Source organism: Humulus lupulus, chromosome 4, assembly GCF_963169125.1.
Source record: "Humulus lupulus chromosome 4, drHumLupu1.1, whole genome shotgun sequence".
NCBI classification, from domain to species: domain Eukaryota; kingdom Viridiplantae; phylum Streptophyta; class Magnoliopsida; order Rosales; family Cannabaceae; genus Humulus; species Humulus lupulus.
Window position 1 is genome coordinate 242,960,951 of NC_084796.1, and position 20,534 is coordinate 242,981,484.

At 36.5% G+C, this 20,534-nt stretch overlaps 1 protein-coding gene across 1 annotated transcript; it reads right to left on the reverse strand.

Moving 5' to 3' along the window:
• Nucleotides 1–15,758: 15,758 nt before the first annotated feature.
• On the reverse strand, nt 15,759–19,335 carry LOC133831468 (NADH dehydrogenase [ubiquinone] flavoprotein 1, mitochondrial). The gene is made up of 3 exons (XM_062261770.1): nt 19,181–19,335; nt 16,895–18,375; nt 15,759–16,042 (listed from the first exon to the last, which is right to left on the reverse strand). The coding sequence occupies exons 1-2, from the start codon at nt 19,181–19,183 to the stop codon at nt 16,906–16,908; spliced, it is 1,473 nt and encodes a 490-aa protein (XP_062117754.1). The 5' UTR covers nt 19,184–19,335; the 3' UTR covers nt 15,759–16,042; nt 16,895–16,905.
• Between the last annotated feature and the right edge of the window lie 1,199 nt (nt 19,336–20,534).

A 20,534-nucleotide genomic window follows, 5' to 3' on the forward strand; every position in this document is an offset into this window, starting at 1 on the left:
TACAATTCAATCCAAGACATATTCTATCTCATATATCATTCATATCTCATAATATTCAGGGCCGACGACTTAGGTCGCACCCTCTGTTTAACCCACTGACTCTGGCCCGCTTAAACCAAGCTCAGTGCATAATAAGCTATCCTCGGATACCAGTGTCCGAGCCGCGCCCTGTGCGCTAGTGAGACCCTTGGCTCCCTTAGGCCGTTGGTTCACTAAATGGCTTGCATGGCATGATACCATCTTTCAAGCATCTACAATAGGGAGCCCTTAGTCCCGTCACATATATTCAACCGGGTGCAGTTTTCTTACCTTTAGTCTGAACGGTAATCGAATTACGAGCAACACCCCTCAAGCATGATTCGTTCCCGAGCCTAAGCTTTTATCACCTAACCACAACCAAAGCATAGGGTTTCATAAATAATCAAATATAGGTTTCCAGTTACAAAACTAACTCCCGGGACTCCTAATTCCACCAAGCACGGTGGTGAAACCAAACCCGAGCACCCAAGACCACTCTCCCATGCTTAAAACCCTCAAAATCCCAAGTGTCCAACCAAGGGCTGCGGCCCCCAAAGCCTAGCCGCGGCCCTTCCCCAAAACAAAACCTATTCCCTCAATGAACCACACACGCGCCGCGGTGCACCCCCTTGGCCGAACCTCCTTGCCTTCTTTGCATGCTAGGGTCGCGGCGCTCTAGAACAGAGCCGCGGCCCTCCCTTTCGAACCCAGTTTTTTCACCATTCTAGAGCTCAAAACCTTACCTTAAACCATCCCAAAACTCCTCAACTCTTAACCAATTAATTCCCAACCTCTTTAGCATGATCTAAACAGCATAATTCCCAATAAAACACAGCCTAACACACTCCAATCTCTTCCTTTCAATTTCTGGAACCCAAATGCTAAAACACACACAAACCAGCCATCAAACCCAATTTAAAGCTTCTAACCAAGAGTTGAAACTTACCTCTCCTGTAGTACCACTTTGCCAAACTGTAATCAAGTCAAGTCCCCAAATTCCCTTCTTAATTCTGCCTTAGAACATCACAACCAAACCTGTTTCAGCACTTAACTAAAACCCAGCAAAAACTCATAATTCAGCCACAGAAAACAGAGTTAGATACTCACCTTAATCCCTGTTCTAAAGCTTGGTAAATCCCTGAGCTAGACCTTCAATTCCACACCTCAAATCACAGAATTCCAACTTGTTTTCCCTTTGATTCTCTGTGTGTTTCTTTTGTGTTTTTCCCTGTGTTTCCTTGAACGTGAGTAAGAGAGAGAGAGAAAGAGAGCCTAAGTGTTAGTCGGTTTATGTTTTCTAAAAGCTTCCTCAAGTCTAACTTATCTGCTAAGTTAATCCCAAGGCTCGAGGTGCCGGAACCGTCCCCGAGGCCAAAATGGTAAAATCCCCCATTATTCCCGCCTAGACATTCTAACCTCAAATATATCTCCATATATTTATTTTCATGTCCCGATAACCCAATTCACTATCCGTTATCTAATAACATCCCCGACTTCTCCAAAGTCATAACTTAAACCCCATTGTGACTTTTCCCGCTATTTGACCCTAGAATCGTCTTGAGTCGTGCTCAACGAACCTGTCCACATAATAATGTGGTTCTCACATGTATCACATATCATATTACCACATAATACAATCAATTGTCATATAAACGGTATTAAACACATAATTATTCATTAAATCACAATTATTCCATTAATGCCCTCCTGGCACACTAATCAAGGCCCTTAAGCCTTATTAGCGAATTTGGGTCGTTACAACATCTCGTTTCCACTTCTTGTAGTTGGACTCAGTCAGAATTTGAATTGAAGCATTGTTGTTGTTCACAGAAAAAGAAACTACAAGATAAAAGAAAAATGACAAAACTTGATTAAACTATGAGCATATTAAGAAAATATATAAATAGAGTCAAGATGGTCATTACAAACTCACATTTGGGGTGAGAATATAACACACATATGATCTATTTCCATGAAGTTAAATAGAAAAAATATATATAAATTAAAAATTTATCACCTTTGGGCAAATAAATTCTCAAATCATATATATTAATTCAAACCAAACAAAATACACATAATAATTATTACCTTTGGGCAAATAATTTCAAACATGCATTATAATCAACACACTTCATGAGTCATTAATTAATATATATAATTACCTCCTTTGGGCAAGTAATTATACATATCAATTATCCAAGAAAAATATTTTCTATAAACAGATGAAATTTTGCGATAAATTAATCATTGAAAAATAATATAATTAAATCGCTTTGATGATAATAATTATAATATTTTCAACCAAATTCCCAAAAAAATAAAAAAATATTGCTCATTAAACGAATGAATGATCAAAACAATGTGTCCCACCATAACACATTATTTAGTCATCAAATAATCAAGTTGGTTAGTTTAGAACAACAAGGAATATATGAATTATTTATGAAAATTAAAACTTATTGTTTGAGTGGAGAGTATAGGAAAAACAAAGGTTGTTCCAAAGAGTGAGTATGTTCAAAGGAACTAACAAATACCCAAATAATTTTCTATGATTCAAAATTTTTGAAAAAATATTATAAATTATTTATTAATATTTTATGACAACGGAAATGAGATTAATTCCATCTTAATTATTTTAACATTTCAAAAATTAAATAAAAATCACAGAAAATTCATAAATTAAATTCTATTAATGCTGAAAAAAAGAACTGTCGAAAACGACGCCGGAAGATGCCGCACGCGCCGCCTGCCGCGAGTGGGTGTCGTCGAAAAAAGTTGTCTTCAACCTCCAGTTTCTGTGAAACGGGTCGTGCGACCCGGTTTGTGACCTGGTCGGGTCCAACGGGTTTCCGGCCAGAAAAAGGTCGATTTCGAGCGTTTATTTGAGGAGTTTTCATCCACAGATAATGAGCAATAGATTTATGGGGTTTATTTCGAGAAAAAATAAGAAATTAAGTGTAGATCTAAGAGATTATATGTGAAAAAAATGTTCAAATATTCCGGTAAAATAATGTGTAAATTGTCGAATCTATACAAAATTAAAGCATGGTATATCTTCCACAAACAATAATAAATACATACTATAATTGAATTTGGAAAAATAACCATTAAATTGAGATATAACAATTTCGAAATTTCGAAATTTATGAAAAAATCCTAAAATTTCAAATACAAAATTCATCTTCAATATGTAACGAAATTAGTCATATAATATATCAACAGAAAGGTAATTTCGAGATAAACAAAAGCCCTAGTATTTTAGGATCTAACGATAAAAAATTCAACATAAAATAATAACAAAAATTATTTAGGGTTCATCATTGATTAATCTCAATTTAGGTTAAACAAAAAATTATAGGTCTTAAATCGTATACAATTGGCAATCTGATACCACATGTTAGATATTCATACAACATTTTATCAATAATTTTGTATACAACTTAGAACACAATAAACAATTAAAGAATATAGAAAACATACCTGATTCAGCCATGGAGAAAACGTGAATTGTTGGTGCAATACTAAACAACTAATCATTCCTCCGTAGGACCTATAGTTCTAAAGTAGATTATCAGACTACAAAATAACGATGAGACTATATATATAGAGTTAGGGAGAAGACATAGCTTACCTCCTCATCAAAGATTTTAGTTAACTAGAAAGTCAACATTTTTATCTCAACTATACTATTATAGATACTAAGCCTGTAAACAAGAGATAATTAAAATTAAATGGATTATATCAGCAAAGAACTATTTATCAATTAATATTTTATAAAATATGAAAATAAATAATGTAAACTCAAATAATAAATATGAGAGATATACTAGATAAACAAAAGAGTTGTCATCATATCCATCCTCTTATTAAATAATAATAATAATGTTCATGAAATAAATAAAGTACGTAGGTGAGAAGTGGCTACGTGAGTTAGCTTTGGCCATCACTTTTTCATTTGTCGTTTACAATTGACTCCACGCATGCAACTTGGACTAGCTATGAGTTGTTATTTTCAATATATTTGACTAAATCGATGTTCTTTATTATTTTTCTCACTTTAATTCAGTACACAAGTCCGGCACTATCACACTTAATTTCGTTAGGTGAGATCATTAAAGTCAAAAATAAAAAATAAAAAATAAAAAATTCCCTTTTTTTCAAAACCAGGGAATGGGATACTGTAGTTTTAATCCATTTTTTTTTTCAATGTTTGATTCTGTGATCTATATAGTATCTTCAATAAAAATATATAAATAAAACCTTTCGTAGTGTTTCTTTCATTTGATGTCGGTGCCTCAACTTCATTGTTAAAGTTATTTCTTTTCACTTCTCACTAAGTTCTTTATTTCTTTTTCTTTTTAATTTGTTCTTCAGTCCCTCTGACTGTATTTTTTAAGTACTTAATTACTTGCTGGTATGCAGTAAAGACGTAAAGTAGTGATTTCAAAGTAAAATTAATGAATGAAAGTTATATAGTATCCACAATAATTTTGTTTTACGTTTTGATTTTAATAGTTTTGGATATGATCTAAGGTTTTTTTTTTTCTTTTAAAAGGAAACTAGAATTTTATTGATAAAAATAGGCATTAGCTGCAATGAGTGGCCAAATACAAAAAGAATATCAAGGCTCTCATACATATATGATTCTTTTCCATAGATAGTGTAAGTTTTGCTAGAGCTATGTAGATGACATTTAATTTAATTTTTTCTTTTTCTTTTGTTTAAAAGTAGAAGGATTGAATTTTTTATAAGTTTACAAGACTCTCTTCATCTCTCTCCCACCACTTTTCATCGATCTATCCTTCTCTCTACTCTAACAAATATTACTTCAAAATGAAGAGATTATTTGAAACTAAAACGGTAACACAGATAGTTTTACATATGTGAAACTGAGAAATGCAAGAAAAGAGCCATGCTAAAACTGCTTAACTCTGCATAGTGCACAAACTTGTGAGTTTTACATATTTACCCACTTATATTATTGACTTCAATGTATATATGATTTTGAAGTTCAATTAAAATGTAAGGGGTTGGTGCAAAATGGCATTTAATGGTGTGTGAAAGTAAGTAAATGTACATGTTTTTAATTTTATAGTAAAATAGTCTAACTACATTTTTAAAATTACATATTAGCAAAGGGAAATTTTACTTTTTATACATACTAATATTTACAATTACATAACAATTCTAGCACTATTCACCATTTCAAATTGATGCTAAACATTCCCCTATTTCCCAAAATACCCCTTTCATTTTTCCACACCCAAAAAAATCAACCTCTCACTTCTCTCTCTCTCTCTCTCTCACACACACACACACACACAAATCCCAGAACCCCGTCGAGCCCTTACCTCCGTTGAGCCCCCAACCCCGAGACCCACGGGGAAACCGAGATCCAAGTCGACCCCGAGCCATTATTTCTTCCAAAGTTTGACAATCAAAGGTAAAATCTTGAACCCATTTTAATTTTTGATAGAGCATATTGTTGAATCTGTGATCTGTGGATTGTGTTCATCGTTTTTTTGGGATTTTTTTTCTGGGTTAGAACCAGTGGCTCGATAGGTTCGATAATGGCTCGATTGATCTGTGGTATTAGATGAAGCTAGCTCGATAGGCTCGATTATGGTTCGATAGTAGGCTTGATAGGGTAGTTTGAATGGTTCGATAGTAGGCTTGATATAGTTAGGCTCGATGGAAGCTCGATATAAGATCGATGGTAACCTAAAAGATTATTCTTAATAGTGGCTCAATGATAGTTCAATAGAGGCTCAATGTATAGCTCGAATGAGCTCGATAGGGCTCGATAACAGCTCGATGACAGTGTTTATTTCAGTTTTGATGAAATTTAAAAAAAAAAATTCCCAATTCTGTTTAACATTTAGTTTTCTTACAAAAAAATTTCATGTGTTGTTGCATATGCCTAAGTTGCTTGTTTCGTTTGTAGATCACTTTCCTAGTCAAGTCACATATCGGGGTATTAACACTTTAAATCATATTAAGACTACGTTTGTGGACCTCAAACTGATAGAAAAGGCTAAGGAATCCTCTTTCAAGCAGTTCTTTTTTGCTTCGGAGTTTAATTTTTCAGGAGTTTTGGTGCATCAGCTGCTTTTGAGGAAAATTTACAGCAATAAAGAAGATGAGGTGCATTTCTTTTTGTGGTCGAAATCTTATAGATTCGGCATGGGAGAGTTTTCCCTGGTCAAGGGGTTGAATTTCAGTACCTTCCCGTCACCAGAAGAGCTGGAGGAGCGTAATCTCAACGACCGCTTGATAAATGAGTATTTCAATGATGCTGAGAAAGTAAAGCTCTTATAGGTAGACAATGCTTTCAAGACTTGTACTGTTGTGGAAGATGTGTACAAGCTTGGTCTCTGTTTGTTGGTTGAGGGGGTTCTAAATGCCATAAAGGGCAAGGTGCGTATATGGCGAGATATTTTGAAGATGGTTGAGGACGTAGACTACTTCTTCAGCCATCCATGGGGGAAGTACTCTTATGGGAGACTTTTACAGTCTTGTGAGAAGGACAAGAGTAAACTATGAGAACAAGAAGGATGGCAAGGTGCAGCAAGAGTCCAAGTAAAATATGTATGTAGGGATGCACATTTTCCCCATGGGGACGGGGCCCCGCGGGGACCCCCCCTAATGTGGCGGGGAATCCCCGTCTAAATGGGGAACGGGGCGGGGACGAGGTTAACTTTTAATCTTCGAATGTTAAATGGGGCGGGGACGGGAATAGCACTCCCCGCCCCGATGGGGCCCCGTTTAAATTTTTTATATATTTTTGTAATATTTTATATGTATTTTATATATTTCTTTCTGTGTTTTTATAGTATAGTAGTAACTTTTTTAATATTTTAAATTTTATTTAGAATAGTGTTTAATATTTTAAATAATAAATATCGTGCAATATTTTAATTTACATATAATTTACGATTTTTATTTTAAAATTTTAATATAAAATTTATTTTTTAAATAAATGGGTTCCACGTGGGGATTCCCCACCCCGTCCCCGACAGGGAATAAGCGGGGATGGGGCGGAGGCGGGGATTAGAAATATAAATGGGGACGGGGATGGGGGGAGCACTCCCCGCCAATTCCCCGCCCCGTGTGCATCACTATACTACGAACTTACAATATTGGGCATATGAGGCTATTCAGTAGCTTGCGATGGAGTTTGTTGTGAGCTTGAGAAACATGGTCCCGATGATGCTTAGTTGGTCGCACCGGAAGAACAAGGATTTCACCAAGTCTGTCCTCTCATTGATGTTATCGAAGAAGAATGTAAGTTACATTTGATTGACATTAAACAATTTTTTTATCTATATGCTTATCTTTTATGATTATTTGAGTTAACCAAATGTTTTATGTTATTTGCAGTTGATTGTCCTTCCGATGACCAGCAGAAAATGACTTTTATTTATCGTTGACAGAGGGAGATCTTCCCTTTTATCCCGAGCTTAGCCAGGATCTCGAAGAGGCTGATGAGGAGGAGGATGCGACTTTTGAGAAAGTTTTCGCGATAGTTTCTCAAGTAGCCGAGGTAACGAAGATATTTTATGATGTTGTCCCGGATGAGGAAGAGGTTGCAGGTCCCACCCCTCCTGTTGCCCCAGCTGCAGTCCCAGCCTCAGCCCCAGCCCCAGCCCCAGCCCCAGCCCCAGCCCCAGCCCATGTTCTAGCTGAGTTGATCGAGCAGTTGGATAGAGTCGAGGGTCGACAAGAGACCATCCTGAAGAACTAGTCAGTAATCATGGACGCAATCAGTTAGATCCTGACGTTTTTTAAGGAGAGACCGAGGGGTTCCAAGGCAGATTTAGACTTAGAGTCACTAGATATTCCAGATGACTATGTTGATGATCCAACCATTCCTCCCACCATCATTGTGACACCTGATCCTTCGACTCCAGGAGTCGCTATTTTCAACCCTGAAGATGTTGTTGTGGTTCGGTTTCAGAGAACTAGATGCGAAAGATGCAAGCCAGATTGGTTTGAGGACAACACTGATCCCACGAGGAAAATACCTTGCACTGATGCAGCTGTACCTATAGAGGCGGCTACACAGGAGGCAATGGTGTTGGACCCTCTCAAGAAGTCAAATGGTAAATAATATAGGATAGTTTGCAAGTGGTTGCTTGGAGACATCCCCAACCAGACCCCGAGGGATGTGCAGACTGGGAATCACGCTCCAGCATGGTTTCTGACGTGGAAGATACCACAATCGTGGCTAAATGATGGAGTAATCCATCTATTTAAACAGTTAACAAATTCTGTTTTATTTTTAATTTTTACAAGTTCTGTTTTATTGACTCGATAAGGTTTTATGAAAGCTCAATATGGGCTCGATGGGGGTTATAAACTAGGGTTGTTTTTTACTATTTGAGATTAGCTCGATGGGAGCTCGATAGTAGATCGATGGAGGTGTTGAACTAGGGTTGTTGTTTACTATTTAAGATTAGCTCGATGAAGCTCAATAGTAGATCAATGGGGGTGTTAAACTAGCCATGTTATTTACTGTTTGAGATTAGCTCAATGGGAGCTCGATGGAGCTTGATAGTAGATCGATTGGGGTGTTGTAGGGTTATTGTTTACTATCTGATATTAGCTCGATATGAGCTCGATGTTTAGTTCGGTAAAAGATTGATAGTGCTCAATTATAACTCAATTTATTTGTTTCTGCACTATTTTTTAGCCATTTATGATGGTCTTTGCTAACTTTTCATACTGTACTTTCTTTGTAGCATATTGATGCGGCACGACACATGCTTCGTAGGCATCACCAGTTTTTTCCCACGACATATTGCCAGAATGTTGTTGTGATAAACATTTTTTCTCACAAGTGATACATGCCCGATATCATCGGTAGAAGATGAGTACCGATAAAACAAAGTTCTTGTGGGATTCTGACGTCTTTTCCATGGTGACCGACATCGAGCAACAATTTCTGGCATCTTGGGGAGGATTTCAGAGTGTATATTGGTGCCAGAATTATGAACAGCAACATTGGTTTGCCATTGAGGCTTGTATTTCTAGTTGGACACTCATTTTTTATGATTCAGACATCTCGGTGATTAGTGACAAAAAGATGGAGGAAGTTATGAAGCCATGGTGCTTGTTGTTTCCTTCTCTGTTGCTGCAAAGTAAATTGTTCACTGATAGCTTGATGTTGAAGATTCCTGCAGCAGGAAAGAGGTTGCATCAGTTCATATGGCATCGCCTAAAGCAACACGAGCTCACTCAGTCAAAGAGAAGGTAAAAAAACATCATCTTCATACTATATCTATTACTAAGGAAAGTTATAGTATTGTACACTTAATGTTTATATTTTTTCTACAGTGGAGAATGTGGTGTGTATGATGTCAAGCATATTGAGTATCTCATTTCTGGCATTCCATTGGAAACAATCTTTGATAAAAATATAGAGTTGTTCAGGAACAAGTGGACAACAGACTTGTGGTATCAAAATGTGCGACCTTGACTGGCTTTTGTATGAAACATGTATATTATGTTATTTTTTTGACATATTATAAGAGCGATTATGATATGCTCTTCATTTTTTGTTGATGATTGTATATAAACAGGGTCTTTACATGTTCAGTTTGTGTTTCGGGTTCTGTTGTTTACCTTTTTTTGTAACTTTCATATATCATCTATCGAGCTATCATCGAGCTATATCAAACTATTATCGAGTTCATATCGAGCTACTATCGACTTAACATCGAGTTCATGTCGAGCTACAATCGAGCTAAACATAACTTATAAGAAAAATGTAAAGAAAAAATAAGGGAAAACAAGCTAAGTTAATAATACAACAAGTCCAAATGGGAAAAAAAAAAGTTTATAGCCTAGCTTTGCATGTAGCCCTGTTGTGGCCAAGACCACCACACATACTACACTTGCGCTCTTTTAGAATGATTTCGCCATTCGATGGTTAACGATTTGTCTTCCTTCTTCCCACATTTTTCTTCTTCGGCCGACCAACTGGTTGTTTCTCAACAGGTACCCCAACTTGCATATTCTCTATATTCTTGGGAACTTCCCACTCGTCCTCGTTTCCAGTTGGGTAAATTGTTTATTTGTAAGACTCCCTCCACATCTCAGTAGTGTAATGTGGGGAACACAGTGAGTAAATGTTGATGCTGCATAGGATGGTTGTAGCCACAACATGAACACAAGGGTAACCCATTATTTGAAACATGCCACAAGAGCACGATTTGGTCATCAAATTCTCCTCACCATCACCTTCTGGGTGTACCACATGAAATTCGAACTGTCCAAGTGGGTGGACTTTCAAGTACCTTGCATCATTCGCAATGCATGAGACATCTTTCTCATATATTGTTGATAATTTGGATGTGCACTTTTCTACCTCCTCATGGCGCGTAGCAAACCATGACTGAATTGTGAAACGAATGAATTCCACAAAAGTAGTGCCTGAGAAGGTTCTTGCGTCTCTGGTTTTGTTGTTGAAGCTTTTAGCGTAGTTGCTTGTCATTATATTGTATCGATTCCCAAGAAAGTTAGCACGAGTTCACTTATCGAAGCCAATACCCTCGAGATATTGAGCGATGGAAGAATCGATTTGCTTTATATTGTTGAAGAACTTGTGAAATTTTGACTTTCAAAATGCATAGGCTGCATTCCACATCTCATTGTGACAGTGATCAGTCTTGAACTTAGCAATTACATTCATACTTATATGATGGTAGCATGCACCGTGGTAGGCATCAGGAAATACCAACTCAAGAGCATGAATAATGCTATCACGCCTGTCTGATACAAAAGCCAGATTATTAACAACTCTAATGGCTTCCTTCAATTTCATCATGAAATACTTCCAAGAATTATGATTCTCACTGTCCACAATCGCGAACGCAATTGGATAAATGTTGTTATTAGCATCCAATGCAACAACACACAGCATGTGGCCACCATACATTGCCTTTAAGAAAGTGTCTTCCACACATATAACATGACGACATGATGTAAATCCCCTTCTACAAACTCCAAGTGAGAAGAAACAGTAAAGAAAGCGACTGTTCCTTATGACAAAATCAGTTATTGTACTTGAATTCTTTTGCTGCAGCATGTACAAGTAAGAAGGTAACTTGGAGTACGGTTCTTCAGATGTCCCCCTGACATAACCGAGTCCCTTCTCTCTACATCTCCAAGCCTTCATATAACTTATATCGATCCCAAAATTATTCTTCATATCCTCCTTCATGTTGTTTTTCGGGTAGCTAGTGCCATCAGTAGCATATTTGTTCTTGATAAGGTGCCCAATGACCCAATGTGCTGCTTGACAGTGGTCTTTATGTTGCAATTCTAGTGAGCACATATGTACACTATTATAAACAATGATCTCAAACATCTCCGATCGCGCTACTTTTTCCCCCCTATTCTTCAACCACAATCAGGATCCTTGCAGGTGATATACAACACATTAGTACCAGACTTCTTAACCATAAACTCAAAATTATTCTTCATTGCGAAGAGAGCAGCTTTGGTTTTCAAAGCCATATTGTTCTCAAAAGTCTTCCCAAGGTGCAGTTCTCCCAATAATACACCGGATGAGGGAGTTTCAGATCAACCAAAGGCCATAATATCTTCTTTTGTAAATACGGGAGCACTCCACCTTCTGTGATCTTCTATCGAAAATATTGGAACGTTCCTTGTATTGTTATATTATGTTCCCCCAGGACGACTAGAGATGGTGCCAGGTGTTCGGCGTCATTGACTTGGTGGGTTCGCCCATGCAATAGGACGTATTGGTTGTTCTTGTACTTGTTCGACTTGCAAATCATGACACATGTCAATCGACACTTCTGCAATATAATTTGCCTCTGAATCATACCCGGAGTCCTCATTATGTTCAGCTACTGGATCGTCATTCACATAGGGGTCGTACTCATACTGGTTGTCCCTCAGGTCACCAATAGGACCTCCTAAAGTAGCTCCCTCAGGTCCAGGATGATCTCCCACAATATCTCTTTCTGGAACAAAAGTGTCCACCTCACTATGAACTTTATTAACATTGGGACCGGGAGTGGAATATGGATCTGCAATGATAATCTTCTTAACAGGAATGACACACAAGGCTAACCTTTCTTTAGATGTTACTCCTATGAATGCACAGACACCAAGATCGCTTTCAACATGAACGAGTGTAAACAGTTGGGAGCTGCATGTGTAAGGAACCTCCAATTTCAACTTATACATCTGTTTATCAACTTTAAGTTCCTTGTGCAATATGTCAAGAAGTTTCAAGTACGTTACATTATCCTCCATCAGTATCACCATGCATTGAGGGTCCTTGAAAATCCACTTCTTTCCTTCAAATTCTCAAACACCATTGTAAGATACAAATACGTAGACAATGGAACCTGTGTTGGAAAAAAAAAACAAAGAAATTGTTAAAAAAAACTATAAATTTTTCACAAAGTCATGAAAAATAATATTATTGAGCTCCAATCGAACTCTATCGAGTTCCCATCGAGCTCTCATCGAGATATTATCGATTTCTTATCGAGCTAACAGTTCTTAAACCGAACATAACCCTAACCAAAACCTTCATCGAGCCCCTATCGAGCACTCACCATCGAGCCACAATCGAGCAGCGTCGAACTCTAAACGTTACATACCCATCTGCCAATTATCGAGCCTCTATTGAGCTCCTATCGAACACATATTGTGAAAACTACTAAACCAAATATTATAGGGTCCACTCGAACCCCTATTAAGTTGTCATCGAGCACAATCGAGCAACAAAGCCTTAAACTATCAAGCTATAATCGAACTATATCGAGCTCATGAAAGAACCGTCTTCTACATACCATAAAGCCCCTATCGAGTTGTTATCGAGCTCCTATCGAGGAAAAAAGTTGCAGAAAATCTAGGAAAACGCAGATCGCAAAATCTCTCTAACAAACCCAAATAACACACCAATATAGGCTCAGATCTGTTCGAAATAGCCAAAAAAAAAAGAGTAAACAAAAAATACCCAACACAAAAAATGAACATTTTTCTTACCCATGGTTTTTCTTCTCCAAAAACTCTCAAAATGGATGTTGCCTTTGATATTGGGGACTTCACAGAGACATTAGAGATAGCTAACAACAATTTCAGCAAGAAAATGATACAAATCTGTGGGTTTTGGTGAGGATTTCGTGATAATGAGAGAGAGGAAGAGAAGGTAAAATGGATTCTTGATATAATGGGAGAGATATTTTGGGTATGAGGCGAATGTTTAGCATCAAATTGAAAGGATGAATAGTGCTATGATTTTTTGGTAATATTAGACAGTATTAAGTATAAATAGTGAAATTTTCCTTACCAAATATGTCGTTTAGCAAATTACAATTTTTTCTAAATATTTTAATATTATGGTATATGTATATTATTTTTGTTTAATTAGTTTTATTTTAAAGTCATTTTACTTTTTTTTTCGTTTTTTTATGGGTTATTGAATTACATACAGTACTACAAAATACATATATTGAGTTAAAAAAATAATATATCAACAAAACTTACAAAATTATTATTCAAAAATATATATACTATGCTAACAAAATTATATACTACCATTAAAATGTATATACCATGATCCAAAATTATATGCTACCATTATGTATAATAAGATAGAAACTAACTTTCATAAAAGTAAAAAAAATATATAACATACTACAAAAAAAAACATATAAATATATCAACAACTCGTAAAAAACCTAAAATATCAATATACCTTTAAAATAAAAACTAATTAAACAAAACGAATACATGACGAAAGCGAAAGATAGTCGCTGCTTTGTTAAACCAGCCTCACACAGTATCCTCCGCTTTAGGAGTTGTGCCAACCAGACCTTCATCCAACCCACATTGGGCAGCCTAATGTTGCCCAACGTGCATAGATTATTTTGTACGCCATCATAAAGTACTTACTTCTTTCGTTCATTTTCCATGTGAGACTTATGGTGGCTAATCTCGTACGCGCCTCACTTTGGTGATCTGATCAATTGAAATGGCATCAGAAATCACTCAAGCATGAAAAAACCAGAAAGCTCAACTAAAAGATTATGTGGTTGTTTTTATTCCCATTTCTGTACTTTTAGAAAGGAACTAAGAAATTGTATATATATTAGAAGCAACGCCCAATTGATAGAAAGAATGTAGCATTCTCTACTTTTTGTGAATGACAGTGATACACTTTCATAGATTCAATACAGTGATCCAATCTTAAAGGTAGTCAGAGAAAAATGAAAACAAAGAAAAGGATGACTATTCCATTCATATATATGATAGTATGAGAGCAGCATTGCTTTTTGTAAGCTCGTATGCTTCTAACTACTATGCAAGAGAAACCAGCAGCTAATTACTCAATTAGACTAACAAAATAGTTAACAAAAAAAAAAGTTAAGGTTCCATTAAAACATAACTGCGAAGATCTTTATTGGAGTGATTTATATATCATATATCTTCTAGGGGCGTATACGGTTTGATTTGGTGCGATTTAGAATAATTTTGAAATAACTACTCATGCGATTTTTTCACAAAACCATTAAAATTAAAAAAATCAAACCATAAATCAACGGTTTGATGCGATTTAATTCGGTTTTAACCATATAACCAAATTATTAAAATTTTTAACTTTTTTTTATTATAAAATAATTAACTAAATAATTTTATTTAAATAATAATAATAATTTTAACTTTAATAAAAGTCTACAAGAAGCTTATTGTCTTTGTGGTTGTAAGTGTAAATATTTTGAATCATTTTATAAAAGTGAGAAAAAGAAATGTTTATTTACTAAACAATGTGAGACTTTACATTTCTAATTTTTTTTAGTTTTGAAAACTTATGCATATATTAAATACTACTAAAAACACATCCTAAATTGTTAAATTGTTTGGCTTGGATGGTTTAGTAGATTTTATATTAACTTAAGTGTAGGGGTTCAAACCTCTAAACTATTATTTCTAAAAACTATTTCTTTTAGAAAAAATCACGGTCCGATCCAGTTTAATTGATTTTAAAAAATTAAAAATCATGACCAAACCATTAGAGTTGAGCAGTCCGGTTAAACCAAACCATCAAAAACGGTTTCACCGGTTATAATTTTTGGCAGTTTGGTACGGTGCGGTTTGATTCCAAATCACGATTTGCGGTTTATATAAACACCCCCAATATCTTCATTGGTTGTGAGACTTGAAAGAAACTCAGACATAGCTGATCTTTCATTTCTTCAATAAAGTTGGTCTTGTGTTGGTACTGGTGTTGGGTTTTATTTTATTTATTATTATTTTTCTTAGGAAAAAGATGGGATAGATAGTAATCAACGAGGACAAGAAACAACTCATAACATGTCTATGAGGTGATTATAACCTGAATTTGGTAATGCATGAGCCCTTGTATTCTCATTTATTAGAACAAATTTGGCTATAACCACAATCAGTTGATAACACCGAAGACAGTGTTTGATAAAAAGAGAGACGACAGTGTTTGCTTTATTTTTGCTGAGACTCAAATTCTCAATACTTCTACCCCTCTGGAACCTGAGCTGCGAGCTTTGTTTGATGAGAAACACAACTAAAACTATATATTTGGTTAAGAAATAATTTGATATGGATTATAGAGCCTAAAACTCAGCCATATAGAGGTAAAAATATAAATATATATATATTATTAGGCCACCGTAATTTATCATGTAAACATTTCTAATACCAGTTAAATCAAGCTTCTGAAATATAATGCTCCACCAAGAAACCATGCTTGGATTGGAGGGTAGAGTTTCGTATTTATTGATGAGAAGAAATACAAAGGTATTAACAAAATTCATCCAACATTATAGAAACATTCAGAAAAATCCCTCGATTGAATAATAGCTTCCTCGAGGCAGCAATGAAATCTCAAGTTATTTGATACAAGCTTAAAAACAAATAAAGTTACTAATATCACCACCATGCTGTGACCATTCTACTCTTGTGCAGCCAGGAGCGCATTGCTTCCTCCTTTCCGTGAGGTATTTTCCTGAACAGTCGACAGATTATTGCACAAACTCAAGAATGTCACCAAACATGTGGAAAATGTCATCAATATGTTAGAAGCACCAGAATGATGACAAGGAATAAAACTTAGGCATGTCTAGTAATGCTTCTCTACATTACTTGTTTGCTAACACACATAATCATGTACAGTATTACTCCATATGCAATTAAATTTATGTTGTTTCAACAACTGATTTTGATTTTGTTAATCTCGAGATTGTTGTTCGTATGATATGAACAACAGGCCCCAGCATACTATTTGTTGGAATTCAGAAACTCAAACCATGGTGTCACAAACATCGAACTCACTATGCACCAAAGAAAGACTTCCTCTCTTTCTTCTTCTTTTTTTTTATCAAATGATATCCATGTTTGGAATATCCTACTACTAAAACTTGACTCGGTTGGCTTCAACACCACCACAAAAGACTTCCTCTCTTTCAGAAAATATGATTAATTTGAGATTCATTAAAAATAAATAAATCCAGCGCAAACAAAATGCATAAAATTACTAAAACAGCATTGTACTGAACTAAAGACCAAGTCCATATCCATTTACGTGAATTTACGAACTTCTAATGAATTATTTTCTTGTGAACACAATATCAACCACAACTTAGACACAGTCCTTCGATTCATTATTTTAATTCATCCAGACCATGATTTTCTATCTTCATTTTCAGCAAGAGAATACCAAATAGATTAGGTCTTTTGTGACAACTAAGAGAAAAAAAACATCCCAGAAAAGCTCATGAGTCCACAATCCCTTTAAATTGGCATTAATTTTATGGAAACCATTGCAGGAAATGAATTCAGATAAAAGAAGACATACTACCTGAAAGACATCTAAGCAGCAGCCTCCAGCAATTCCCTTTCTGCACGCTGCCTGATTCTTCTCTCAAGCTCTGGCCTAAAATGTCTAATAAGACCTTGCACAGGCCAAGCAGCAGCATCACCCAAAGCACAGATTGTGTGCCCTTCAATCTGCTTGGTTAGCTCCTGAAGCATGTCAATTTCTTCCAACTTTGCATTCCCAACTTTCATTCTTTCCATGATCGTCCAGAGCCAACCTGTTCCCTCCCTGCATGGTGTGCACTGCCCACAACTTTCGTGCTTGTAGAAGTAAGAGAGTCTTGCAATTGCATCCACAACATCAGTCGACTTATCCATTACAATAACGGCAGCAGTCCCCAATCCTGATTGAACAGCCTTGAGTGCATCATAATCCATCAGGACATCATCACAAATGTTCTTAGGAAGCAGTGGGACAGATGAACCACCTGGAATTACTGCAAGTAAATTGTCCCATCCACCTCTAACTCCCCCACAGTGCCTCTCAATCAACTCTTTCAAAGGTATACTCATCTCCTCTTCCACAGTGCAAGGCTTATTAACATGCCCGGACACACAAAACAATTTTGTCCCTGAATTATTCTTCCTCCCAAAGCTGGCAAACCACTCTGGCCCACGCCTTAAAATGGTGGGAGAAACAGCTACAGTTTCAACATTTGTTACAGTGGTGGGGCAGCCATATAAACCTGCATTAGCTGGGAAAGGAGGCTTCAATCTTGGCTTCCCTTGTTTCCCTTCAAGGCTCTCCAGAAGAGCTGTTTCTTCACCACAAATATAAGCACCTGCCCCATAATGGATATGAACATCAAAATCATAACCCGACCCACATGCATTCTTTCCCAGCAACCCAGCTGCATATGCTTCTTTTCTGGCTTTTTCAAGGTTTAGGCGTTCATTCACATATTCACCTCTGATGTAAATGTAAGCAGCAGTAGCCCTCATACCCACCCCAGCAATTAAGCAACCCTCTAATAGTTTGTGTGGATCATGTCTCATAATTTCCCGGTCTTTACAGGTTCCAGGTTCACTCTCATCAGCATTGACAACAAGGTAGGAAGGACGACCATCTGATACTTTTGGCATAAAAGACCATTTAAGGCCAGATGGAAAACCAGCACCACCACGTCCACGAAGGCCAGACTTCTTCATTTCATTTACAATCCAATCAGCACCCTTGATAACTATATCTTTGGTTCTATGCCAGTCACCTCTCTTCATCGCTCCTTTGAGAAAAGGGTCATGCAAACCATAAACGTTGGTGAAAATTCGGTCTTCATCTTTCAAGCCACCAAAATGGGTTTTCTCAGGAGGTGGGGGAGGTGGTGGTGGTTGCGGTGTGCTACCAGTTGCTGCACCCTGGGTGCCACCTTGGGTGCTGAATGATCTAAAGCAGGTTGCCCACTTCTCACTGCGGCCCCGAGCCAAAGCTGCTCTTTGCAAAGACATAATGCCCCTGATGGGTGCCTATGCAATAATCATGTTGCATAAAATAAGTTGAACTGCCTATGTTATATATGTAGCTAAAACATGTTTCATTCAGATTTCAGGGTTCACCCACAAAAATAAAAACTGGAAAAGCAATGTAATTCAAATAATATAACATTTTAAAAAGCAATGATTGAGAATATGACTTCCACATTTCTTCACAAGCAAATATCAATGAATCTACATTGATGTGAGAAGAAAAAGATCACATCCACAACATAATTTCTAATTAATCCCTTAGCTCGTTTCATACTACAAATTTCCTAAGGCAATAGTACTAAGACTAACTAAAAGACTGAAGGCCACTCTTTCAAAATTGGTTTCAAGGCTACATGATCCGCAGTTGAAAAAACTAAAAACTAAAGGAAAGAAATCCATCGCATGGGTCTGAAACAAAACATAATACTTTCACTAAAAATTCATTCTAGTGAACCAATCAAGGATAAACCTAACACATCATTTAGATATTAATTAAATTTGAATTACTGGATGCAAAAAAGAAAAGTATGTCAGCTCAAGGGTTCTTAACATTCGTAACCAAAATCAAAACTTATCACAGTTGAGCTTTCTGCCTAAATACGGCTCTAAAATCAAATGAAAAATATAGGGTTATGAAACATAACTGGGCGAAAGAACAAATATGAACACACAGATCCGCTATACAAACAAACACTTGGCAATCGCATTGGGAAATAACAAATGAAAATCGAGAACAATAGAATGCATACCTAGAATAAAAATTAAAAGAAAAAAATTAAAGCTTGGAATGAAATTGATTGCGTACCATAGTGAGAAATCTTCGCAGAGGAAATTCGATGCAGTCACCGAAATGAGGATGTCAAGAAGAAGGTGAGTTTTGAGAACTGTTCGAAACTGCGGTGCTCGGACCGAACACGTAGATGCTTTGTGTTCTTCGTATGGGCTTCTTTACGGATCAATAAGATTGGGCTTGTCACTGAAGTAAATCGAAAGCCCAGGGAAATTTTACATAAATATACAATGCATAAAATAATGTAGAAATTACAGGAAAAATGTTTTTTTTTCCTACAAGTTTGATAAATATGGGATTTTCAATTTCGTAGATTTTTTATGGCTTTTTTTTATATTTTGGTGATATTATTTTTCTTTTACCATTTTTATTACTTATGTGATGTGTTGGTTGGTTTTTTAGCCAACTGACGTAGAGTCAAATAATTAAATAATTAATTGGAGAGCTTTCAATTAGACAATCAATGAACAATAAATGAGTTAAGAACCTCGTAATAATGAGCAATACATAATAGAGAACACCAGGATTTATAGAGGTTCGACCCTAATGACCTACGTTCTCTTAGATTTGTATTAATCTTTAAGGTTTACACAAGATCACAAGGGGATTACAAATGGATTTCTATGTGTAAAAAACAAAACAATATGACAGAATCGCTGTTGAGTACCAAGCCAAGTTGCTCGGTATTTTCTTGGTGTTGGTCGGTAGGCTATTTTTCTGAACCCCCTCCACTGTGGTGGAGAGTTTGCATTTATGTTGTCCCTCTCGTCCAAGGTTCACGCCTGAGCATAACTGATGGAGAAATATCCCTTTCTTCTCGCAGGTAGTTGTTGTCCTATTCTTCAGGAGTCTTGACCAAGTTTTTAGGACTGTTAGGCGCTCTTTGCGGGTGGTTGGGTGATTCTAGCAAACTATTAACGGTGAGTCTAACAGCTTTCGGCAGACCAGGTTTATCTGTATGTCATACCGACCAGTCACTCATCTGGCAAGCGTACCGAGCAGTGACTGCTATTCATTTGTCAAGTGTACTCTGACTAGCTAGGCCTCTGTGATAGTATGTCGAGCAGTAACTTGTCGTATATCCCTCAGGTATGCATTGATCAGCCTATCGGAGGGTCCACTTAATCTATTCCACATGTCCAAACTTAATGTCACATCGGACATGTCAATTTTTGGGATAACATGATGATAATCGGTTACTAGCGTCAATTCAGTTATTTTAAAAATTGATGTTGTAACGCCCGGGTTACCCCAGAACAGTTACGATGAACGGTGGACCGGAAATTTGACTCGCTACCCGAGTCCTTTGGTCAAAAATGTGCTCTAAGTGTAACTAACAGGTTAAGGTATAAAACCAATAAAAAGGAAA